General features: G+C 44.4%; 1 protein-coding gene across 1 annotated transcript; it reads left to right on the plus strand.

Moving 5' to 3' along the window:
• The first annotated feature begins 53 nt into the window (after positions 1-53).
• Positions 54-9,058, plus strand: LOC145863935 (inactive carboxypeptidase-like protein X2). Its single transcript, XM_082968463.1, has 15 exons — positions 54-159; positions 593-732; positions 1,097-1,181; positions 1,331-1,475; positions 1,580-1,671; positions 1,922-2,045; positions 2,219-2,415; positions 3,779-3,955; positions 4,412-4,596; positions 4,699-5,169; positions 5,483-5,613; positions 5,832-5,971; positions 6,908-7,007; positions 7,261-7,427; positions 7,517-9,058. The coding sequence occupies exons 1-15, from the start codon at positions 67-69 to the stop codon at positions 7,892-7,894; spliced, it is 2,625 nt and encodes an 874-aa protein (XP_082824589.1). The 5' UTR covers positions 54-66; the 3' UTR covers positions 7,895-9,058.
• The last annotated feature ends 2,637 nt before the right edge of the window (positions 9,059-11,695 follow it).

Raw genomic sequence — 11,695 nt, forward strand, 5'->3', positions numbered from 1 at the left:
GAAGTTTTTGTGATGTGTGTGTGACTGAGATGTTTTCCCCTGGTGGCAGAGTGTCCTCCCCTGGGTATGGAGTCTCATAGAATACAATCAGACCAGCTGCTGGCCTCCTCCATGTCTCACCACCGCTACAGCCAAGCCAGGGCACGACTCAACATACAGGTAACCCTAACCCTTACACACTAACACTAACCTTCACACACTAACCCTCACACACTGACCTTAACCTTCACACACACTAACCCTTACACACACTAACCTTAACCTTCACACACTAACCCTCACACACTGACCCTAACTCTCACACAGTAAGTCTAACCCTCTCACACTAACCCATAACCCTTATACACTAACCCTCACACACTGACCCTAACTCTCACACACTAAGTCTAACCCTCTCACACTAACCCATAACCCTTATACACTAACCCTCACACACTAACCCTCACACAGTGACTAACCCTAAGTCTCAGTACTGCTCCAGCCAACACAGAGCATAACTCAACATGCAGGTACACTCTTCACACTAATTGGAACCTGACGGTAAGCCCCCTTACCCACATCTCCAACACTGTATGGTTTCCATGGTTTCCAGGCTTCGGATGATGAGGAGGACATGCATGGTGGGGCGTGGTGTCCTAACCCAGAGGACAATATTCACTGGTTTGAGATGGACGCTCGCAGAGCAACAGAGTTTACTGGGATCATAACACAGGGACGAGACTCACGCAACGAGTAAGACACACAAGCACACACACGTTTATTTTACTATCCTTGTGGGGACCAAAACACGCGTTCCCAATCAAAATCCTATTTTCCCTAACTCCTAACCCTAAACCTTAACCCTAACCCCTAACCCTGAAACTAAATCTAACCCTAACACACATAATCCTAAACCTAATCCCTAACCTTAATCTTAATTCTAACCCTAAAATAGCCTTTTTCCTTGTTTTACCCTCCTTGTGAGGACTTCTGTTCCCCACAAGGATAGTGAAACCAAACCACACGCACGCACACACACTCATGCAAGCGCACAGACAATTTCAGACATATCAAAGACAAAATGGTGACAAAATTTGTGTGCGTCTTTCTGTTTCAGGAGTGACTTTGTGACATCGTACTACGTGCAATTCAGTAATGACAGCAGAGAATGGAAAACCATCCATGACGGTTACTCTGACTGGGTGAGTCTGTCAGCCTCGCTGCTTCAAATGTACTTTGGTCCCAGGGTTCACTCTCATGCTCTTTTTATGGGGCACAAAAGTTCACCATGTCAAATATATTTGTCTCTCCCTCTCTCTTTACCCCCCTCCTCCCCTCTCTCTGTCTCTAGTTGTTTTTTGCTAACTCTGATAAGGATACCCCTGTGCTGAATCAGTTAGCTGAGCCCATACTAGCACGCTACATCAGAGTTATCCCTCAGAGCTGGAATGGTAGTTGCTGTATGAGGCTGGAGGTACTAGGCTGCCCACTGCCTGGTGAGTGACACACGCACCCACCCTACTAGACTTCTGGTCCCCACAAGGATAGTAAAACATAAAACACACGCAAACATTCACACTGTGCATTTTCATTTCCTCAGACCCCACCAGTGCCTACCAGAGGCTGCAGAATGAGGTGACTCCCGTCCAGTACCTGGACTTCAGACATCACAACTACTCAGACATGGTCACGGTGAGATGGAACATTCCCATTTCAGGGGACTTCAAACGTTAAGGCCGTCAGTACCACCTGTTTGAACTTGAATCAGGTCTAATGTTTTGTCTGACGGATTGTGACAACTGACTTCAACTCTGTCTTGAAACTTTGGCGATTCATTTAATAAGATTTGTTGTGCTTGAACAAAGACTTGCACAGACTCACTGAAGGTGTCCCGGGCCAGGGCTGGTAACTGCTGCTTTCCCCTGTGTGTCTCTTCTGGTAGATGATGAAGTCTGTGTCTGAGGAGTGTCCCAACATCACCAGTATGTACAGCCTGGGTCGCAGCTCCAACGGACTGGACATCCTGGCCATGGTGATATCAGGCAACCCCACAGAACACGAGATAGGTGGGATGAAACCAATATTGTGTCTGTGTCCACAGTTTTCAGAACATGCACCCATTAGTTATTCCAGGCTAACTGCACCCCTTTGTTATTCCAGGCGAACTTTCATAGAAAGCTCTGTACTCGTGTCCGCTCAAGCATGGAAAGACAATGACAATCTGTGTTTTTCTCCTTAGGTGAGCCGGAGTTCCGCTACACGGCCGGTCTCCATGGAAACGAGGCGACGGGGCGGGAGATGGTTCTTCTTCTGTTGCAGTACCTGTGTAAGGAGTACAATGATGGCAACCCCAGAGTGCGCCGCCTGGTGGAGGGAATACGTATCCACCTGGTGCCCTCACTCAACCCTGATGGGCAGGAGAAGGCCCTCACAGTGGTCAGTACTGGATATTATACGGTTCATTCTTGAATTGCGGTGGTAAATGTTGTCCCTTGACTTTGGCACCATGTAAAAACAATAGAAAATGACAAAAACATTAAAAAGAATACATTCTAATTTTATTTCACTGTTATTTAATAAGAAAACATATGTAAGTCCTTTATACTGCAAAACAACTATTTGTATGCATTGTTGAAACTACTGGGGGTTAGCAAATTGGCTTGCCCCATTGGCGATGTGTAGAGGTGTAGTGACATGTTTTGGGGTTTAGAGATACTGTATCTATTATTTTGAATGCTAGACAGTAAACAAAAGTATTTAATATTGTTTACTTTAGACCTCCCAAACTCAACTCTGGACCTTGAAGCCAGTTCCACTGTATTGTTTCATTGTTCCCCTCTAATCAGGGACTGATTTAGACCTGAGACACCAGGTGGGTGCAATTAATTATCGGGTAGAACAGAAAACCAGCAGGCTCTGGACCTCGTAGGGTAAGAGTTGAATACTCTTGCTGTAGATCAATAAAAACACCTATTGTTTTACTAGTATAATGTGTGTCCCTCAGTTTTATGTCATTGGTGTTACCACTTTGAAAATCGCTGATTACAAAGATGTACAAGGACCTTGAGCATTTTCTCCCGTGGCAAACTGTTATTGAGGGAGGGTTCTATCTTAAAGAAAATGATTAGCTTATCACGACCTTTCAGTATGTCATAAATTTGAGAATTTCATTCATCATTTTGCGTCACTTGGTGTCAGCCAGTTTAAATAAATGGAAATAATTAATCACTTTAGTAAATAATTTTTAAAGGATTGACCTTAGATTTGAGCATTTGTGGCCTCCATTTCAGAAAATCCTCATTGGTGTTACTACTCCACCGGTGGCACAATGTTATCATAATGGTAAAAACATATTTTAAATCATTAAGCTACCATATTAGTTGATTTAGAATGGGAAGATGTACCCAACTACATTTAAATAAAAAATCAAGTCATTATTTTCCAAAATGCCATTCCGAAATGCTACCGTAATTCAAGAACGACCCTTACAGGGAAATACAGCCTGTATTTATACTTTACACTTCCAGGGTGCAAATCTATTTTCTTCTATTAAGGAAAAGGGGTGCCAGACAGTGTCTGATTTAGCCAACTTGTTATCCTGTAGGAAAGTATTGTTGTATGCAGGAACAGTCTAGCGCCCAACTTTATTTTCCTCAAGAGAAGAAAACATATCTCATATGTTAAGTCAAGACTAGAGACATTCAAGCAAATCCTAAGACGTTTGTTTTAACATGTTGATATTACTGCAGTAAATATGCAGTCCATATCTCCATAACATCCTGTCCCATTGACACCACAGGGTTCCGAGCTGAGTGGTTGGACAACAGGCCACTGGACGGAGGACGGCCATGACATCTTCCAGAACTTCCCTGACCTGAACAGTGTTTTGTGGGAGGCCGAGGACAAGGGCATGGTGCCCAAACTGACCCCCAATCACCATGTCAAGATCCCTGCAGATCAAGAGGGGGATGACAGGGTGTGTGGAGGAAGGAGGTGGAGGGAGGGAGGGAGGGACGGAGGGAGGGAGGGAGGGAGGGAGGGAGGGGAGGGTAAGGTAAGGGAGAAAGAGAGGGGATGAAGACAGGAGGGGGGAAACAGGAGGGAAAGAAATGTAGATGGTGTGAAGAGCAGAGACAGTACAAGCAAGTCCATTTCTCTGTTTATCAACTTAACAAGGGGACTCGAGTGGCACAGCGGTCTAAGTCACTGCATCTCAGTGCTGAGGTGTCACTATAGACCCTGATTCGATTCCAGGCTGTATCACATCCGGCCGTGATTGGAAGTCCTATAGGGCAGCGCACAATTGGACCAACGTCCTCCGGGTTAGGGTTTGGCCGGGGAAGAACATCATTGGAAATAAGAATTTGTTCTTAACTGACTTGCCTAGTTAAATAAAAAAAGATGGCTGCTGTTTGTTCTTCTTGTCCTGCAGATTGCTGTGGAGACTCGAGCCATCATCTTGTGGATGGAGAGCCACCCATTCGTACTGGGGGCCAACTTCCAGGGGGGAGAGAGGTTCGTAGCGTACCCCTACGACAATCACCGCCTAACCAAGACCGCCAGCGCCAGCACCAGAGAGGGCAAGAGAGAGAGGGCACAGAGCCGCAAGAAGAGACAGTACGAGGCTCTTTGTCTTCCTGCACTCTTGCTATTTTTGGCAGGAGTAATAATGATATGAAACCAAATAAACAATCAACTCAATTTAAATCATTCTTCTAGGTACGAGGAGTTTGAGGAGCCGGTGGAAGATCATAGAAACAGGGGATACCAGCAGCCAGAAGAAGACCAGTGGAACAGGGGATACCAGGAGCCAGAAGAGGATCTGTGGAACAGGGGATACCAGCAGCCGGAAGAAGACCAGTGGAACAGGGGATACCAGCAGCCAGAAGAGGACCAGTGGAACAGGGGATACCAGCAGCCAGAAGAGGACCAGTGGAACAGGGGATACCAGCAGCCAGAAGAGGACCAGTGGAACAGGGGATACCAGCAGCCAGAAGAAGACCAGTGGAACAGGGGATACCAGCAGCGAGAAGAAGACCAGTATAACAGGGGATACCAGCAGCCGGAGGAGGAGTGGAGGGGACATGGCTATGGCCACAGGGAAGAGGAAGAGGAGGATGACAGAGGGAGAGTGGGGTACGCAGAGCCTGAGGATGAACCCAGGGCCACAGCAGACGCCTCCTTTTTCAGGTGTGTAGCATGAAGTAAATGTTTTTATTTAACTAGGCAAGTCAGTTAAGAACAAATTATTATTTACAATGACGGCCTACACCGGCCAAACCCGGACGACGCTGGGTCAATTGTGCACCTCCCTATGGGACTCCAAATCACAGCCGGTTGTGATACAGCCTGGATTCAAACCAGAGTGTCTGTAGTGACACCTCTAGCACTGAGATGTAGTGCCTTAGACTGCTGTGCCACTCGGGAGCCCAAGTTAACAACAGATCTAGGATCAGATTACCCTATCTGACTGTGTGTGTGTGTGTGTGTTTGTGTGTTATAGGTGGTTGGCCATCTCTTATGCCTCTACTCACCTGTCGATGACATACACTTCCCACGGCTCCTGTCACGGCGATGACATCACTGGAGGCGTTGGAATCGTCAATCGCGCCAAGTGGCAGCCCGTCACAGGAAGTAAGGGCCGACAACATCCCTTTTTTATTCCATTGTTATCTGCTGTTCATTAAGACATTACATACAGTAGTTCAAAAAGGTTGAAACCTGTAATGTAACATTGATCAGAGTAAAGGACCCAGTTTTGGGGGCAATGGTGCTCTCTGGTGGCTCATCATTTGCATTGCAGGTTCTCATTGCCACCTGTCTTCCCCCCCCCCCTCTCCCTCCATCCTCAGGTATGAATGACTTCAGCTACCTGCACACTAACTGTCTGGAGCTGTCAGTGTTCCTGGGCTGTGATAAGTTCCCCCATCAGAGTGAGTTGGTCATTGAGTGGGAGAAGAACAGAGAGGCCATGCTCACCTTCATGGAGCAGGTACACACACAGACACACGCATGCACACACATAGAAACAATTAACACATTTTGAGAGTATACCAAACACACACACGGTCCTGGAGTGTGGCCGTAGAGCAGTGGTATTCAAAGCTGGGGTCGCCAAAATATATATATATATATATATATATATATATATATATATATTACTATATATATATACTGTATATACACAGTGCATTCGGAAAGTATTCAGACCCCTTGAATTTTTCCACATTTTGTTACGTTTTAGCCTTATTCTAAAATGAAATTCATAAAAAAAAATCCTCAACCTACGTGAAAAGAGGTTTTTAGTATTTTTTGCAAATGTATATAAAAAAAATACCTTTTTTACATAAGTATTCAGACCCTTTTCTATGAGACTCGAAATTGAGCTTAGGTGCATCCTGTTTCCATTGATCATCCTTGAGATGTTTCTACTTGATTGGAGTCCACTTGTGGTAAATTGGACATGATTTGGAAAGGAACACACCTGTTTATACAAGGTCCCACAGTTGACTGTGTATGTCAGAGAAAAAAACCAAGCCATGAGGTCGAAGGAATTGTCTGTAGAGCTCCGAGACAGGATTGTGTCGAGGCACAGATCTGGGGAAGGGTACCAAGAACACAGTGGCCTCCATCATTTTTAAATGGAAGAAGTTTGGAACCACCAAGACTCTTCCTAGAGCTGGCCGCCTAGCCAAACTAAGCCATCGGGGGAGAAGAGCCTTGATCAGGGAGGTGACCAAGACCCCAATGGTCACTCTGACAGAGCTCCAGAGTTCCTCTGTGGAGATGGGAGAACCTTCCAGAAGGACAACCATCTCTGGGATCGCAATAAATTATTGTGGGAAAAATGGGGTCCCCACTGAAAAAGTTTGTATACCACTGCTGTAGAGTGACTGACATTTTGAACCCTGGTTTTCACCCCACCCAGGTGCAGCGTGGGATCAGGGGCGTGGTAAAAGACAATGAGGGGAACCCCATCGCTAATGCTACAGTTTCTGTAGAGGGGGTCAACCATGATGTCTCTACAGGTGGGTACAGTGTCTGGCTTTGTGTTAACCATGTCCCATAGCCCTTGGCATTCTGACTGCTGTGAACACATAAATGTAGCTATGCACTGTTATATTGGTATATTTATTAAACTACAGCTGGGGTAGATATTGGTAACAACCTGTTGTCCCTTCCCCCTGAACAAACCTACATGCAGTGGACGTCCAGGAGCCTGCCAGTGCTATCTTTACTGAGTGTGCAGTCTAAGCCCTCTCCTCTCTGCTTGCTCCACAGCTGTAACAGGGGACTACTGGCGCTTGTTGAACCCAGGTGAGTACCGTGTGACGGTGCGGGCAGAAGGCTTCGCCCCCCTGACCAAGCTGTGTGTGGTGGGCTACGAGGCAGGGGCAACTACCTGCAGCTTTAACCTGGCCAAGTCCAACTGGGACCGCATCAAACAAGTGGGTACTGCTACATCTACAATTAGAGTGCCTATTAGCCACTTTAGAGCCATTGAAGCACTATATAAATGATATCTATTCATCCACAGATCATGGCCCTGCACGGCAACAAGCCCATACGCCTGCTCAGCCACGGCAACGGCGGAACAAGACGGAACATGGTCTCCAATGGTAACAGGCATGTGGCGCATCCTGACAGAGTTACCGCCATGAGTCCTGAGTTGCGTCGCGAGCAAAAGAAAGAGCTAAGGCTCGACCGCCCCCGTCGTCTACGGCAACAGAGACCGATGAGATCGACAACAACGTTGCCCCCAACGACCACGCCAGTTCCCATGACAACAGAGGCGGAGCCCACCACTGCTTGGTACGACTCGTGGTTCATAGGAGAGGGGCAAACGTCGGCACCGGAAAGTTTCACGGACTCCATCTTGGATTACAAATATGAGTACAAGATCGACGATTACTAAACTAAACACCAAGGCCTTGTTCCAATACATTTCCAATACATCCTTCCTCCCCACTTCCTTGAAGAAATCAAGGTAGGTAGGGAGGAAGTATGCATTGTAAGGTATTTGAACAGGACCGATGTCATAGTCCTGAGCCCAGGCTGTTAACTCAATTCTTAGAGTAGACAACTAAGTGACCCCTTAAAGGGATATTTGGGATTTTGGCAATGATGCCCTTTATCTACTTCCCCAGAGTCAGAGGAACTCGTAGATACCATTTTTATGTCTCTGTGTCAAGTATGAAGGAAGTTCGAGTTAGTTTCGCAAGCCAATGCTAACTAGCATTAACACAATGACTAGAAAGATTCTAGCAGATACCCATAGACTTCCAGTCATTGCGCTAAAGCTAGTAAGCAATTGCGCTAGCGCTAGTTAAAAACTTCCTTCAAACTACACACAGATACATTAAAATGGTATCCACAAGTTCATCTGACTCTGAGGAAGTAGATAAATCCCAAAGTATCCCTTTAAAGAACTGACAGGTAGGGGTAGGTTTAAGCAAAATGCCTGAAACTCCAATAACTCTGGTAGCCCCCCCCAGCCATCCATTCTTTCAGATCAACAAAGGAGCTACAAGAAGTGTTTAGGTATATCTGCAAAAACTGATCAAAGGAACAATGCAGTATTGAATGCAAAAACAGTCAGGTACACAAGCTAATGTCAGTGGTCTGTATAACTGCTCAAGTAGGTATTTCGATACAACGTTAACACACACAAAAATGTCAGTTTAGAGTAGAAAAATAGAATCTGAATCACTGATATCTGGAAAATGAATTTTATGCCAATTCCATTTAAAATGTTGTTGCAAAGCTTTCCTAGAGAATGCACTTCAGAGATCATGTAGATGTGGTGGTTGCAGATTACGCACTTGTTTTACTATCGCCTCCACCCTTGAAGAGTCAAACAAAGAATCAAAGTTTCAGTTTTTCTTATAAAAGTGTGGATTAATTGACATTATTTTCACACATTGACAGCAAAGTCACAATATCGACATACAGTAACTTTACAAAATGTTTGTTGAATAGTAGGAGAGAAATCAAAAGAGATTTCCTTAAATGTTCCTCATAATTTAGCTGAGGTAGAGGAAAGTTATTTTTTCAATTAATAAAGGCTTGTTTACATGCAGCATTTGTGTTTTGTTCTTCATGTCCACACTGAGCAAAAATGTGACCGACCGCCTTGATCTTATGTAGCAGAATTTGAAATTGTGTTTTTTACATTGGATAAAAGTAGAGACTCAGAACTAGAAATTGGTATATCATACACTGCAGTTGAGAAATAATGGGAAAGTAATTCTGCTTTGAAAGTTGATAAAGTTGGTCCTTGAATGTTTTGGTACACCTACTGGAGAGCTCTGTTTTCACCCATTCAGCATCGTTAACACCCTCTTAAGCCTTAGCCCCACCCATCTCTGTGGGTGGGGTTAAGGATTCACGTGAGGCCATGTGCTAAACAGAGTGAGTAGTTTAGTAAACAACCAGAGATTAAGACTAAAAGTGGTCAAAGTAGTAGCCTACAATAAGGAAAAACTCCAGGTAAAAATACACTCTCTCGTCCTTGGCCTATATCCTTACATGACTTCGGTGCAGGTAATGTTGTTCTTCACATTACCTGTGTCTCTGGTAAACACACACTATATCAAATAACATCTAAGTTTATTTGTCACATGCACAGGACACAGAAGGTGTAAACTGCTCAGTGAAATGTTAACTAGCATAGTAGCAATATAAAAAACACAAAGTGTCCAGATGTAACAGTGTACGTTCCGTCCCTCTCTTCGCCCCAACCTGGGCTCGAACCAGGGACCCTTGCACACATCAACAACTGACACCCCACGAAGCATCGTTACCCATCGCGCCACAAAAGCCGCGGCCTTGCAACGCAAGGGGAACAACCACTTCAGGTCTCAGAGCGAGTGACGTCACCGATTGAAACGCTATTAGCACGCACCACCGCTAACTAACTAGCCATTTCACATCGGTTACACAGATAACAAATATATAATTATTAGACGACGCTTATCCGACACACTTTTCTAAATTGATGGGTCATGTAATCATCTGGCGAAGTGGAGTCTTTTGTTAGACTAGCTAGTTAGCTAAACAATGAACTGGCATAATCCCAACTCATACTACTACCAATACAAACATTGTCATAGGGATATTATGAATCTGCAGGTAGCTAAAGCTAACAACTAGGTTCAACATTAGCTAGCCTGTTAGGGCTAGGGGGCAGTATTGACACGGCTGGATAAAAAACATACCCGATTTAATCTGGTTACCACTCCTACCCAGTAACTAGAATATGCATATACTTATTACATATGGATAGAAAACACCCTAAAGTTTCTAAAACTGTTTGAATGGTGTCTGTGAGTATAACAGAACTCAAATGGCAGGTCAAAACCTGAGAGATTCCTTTACAGGAAGTGGCCTGTCTGACCATTTCTTGAACTTCTTTTCCATCTCTATCTTTTACTAAGGATCTCTGCTCTAACGTGACACTTCCCACGTCTTCCATAGGCTCCCAGAGCCCGGGAAAAAACAGAATGTCGTCATTCCAGCCCCAGGTTGAAACACATTATCGCCTTTCTCAAGTGGCCGATCAAGGGACTCTGGGCTTATGCGCATGACCCGACCGCCCCCGCCTTTGTGATTTTTTCCTCTGTTTGCCAAAAAGGAGATTCCCTGTCGGAATATTATCGCTTTTCTACGAGAAAAATGGCGTAAAAATTGATTTTAAACAGCGGTTGACATGCTTCGAAGTACGGTAATGGAATATTTAGAATTTTATTGTCACGAATTGCGCCATGCGCGCGACACTTCTTTACCATTTCGGATAGTGTCTGGAACGCACGAACAAAACGCCGCTATTCGGATATAACGATGGATTATTTTGGACCAAACCAACATTTGTTATTGAAGTAGCAGTCCTGGGAGTGTATTCTGACGAAGACAACAAAAGGTAATCAAACTTTTATAATAGTAAATATGATTATGGTGAGTGCTAAACTTGCCGGGTGTCTAAATAGCGAGCCCGTGATGCGGACATATCGAGTGCATAGAGGAGGTCTGTATCTATAATTCTTAAAATAATTGTTATGCTTTTTGTGAACGTTTATCGTGAGTAATTTAGTAAAATGTTAGCGAATTCCCCGGAAGTTTGCGGGGGGTATGCTAGTTCTGAACATCACATGCTAATGTAAAAAGCTGGTTTTTGATATAAATATGAACTTGATTGAACAAAACATGCATGTATTGTATAACATAATGTCCTAGGGTTGTCATCTGATGAAGATCATCAAAGGTGAGTGCTGCATTTAGCTGTCTTCTGGGTTTTGGTGACATTATATGCTGGCTTGAAAAATGGGTGTCTGATTATTTCTGGCTTGGTACTCTGCTGACATAATCTAATGTTTTGCTTTCGTTGTAAAGCCTTTTTGAAATCGGACAGTGTGGTTAGATTAACGAGAGTCTTGTCTTTAAATAGCTGTAAAATAGTCATATGTTTGAGAAATTGAAGTAATAGGATTTTTAAGGTTTTGAAAATCGCGCCACAGGCTGCAAGTGGCTGTTACGTAGGTGGGACGCAAACGTCCCACCTAGCCCATAGAGGCTAGCTAACATTAGGCTATAACTAGCAATCCAAATGAATTTCTGATTTAAATAATATTACTACACAGATCATACACATACCATTAGCTCGCGCGCCAGTAAGCTAACATTCGCTAGCTAACAGTACGCTTTAACTTGCAATGAAAAC

This window comes from Salmo salar, chromosome 24 (genome assembly GCF_965601325.2).
Source record: "Salmo salar chromosome 24, fSalSal1, whole genome shotgun sequence".
In the NCBI taxonomy this organism is placed as follows: Eukaryota; Metazoa; Chordata; class Actinopteri; order Salmoniformes; family Salmonidae; genus Salmo; species Salmo salar.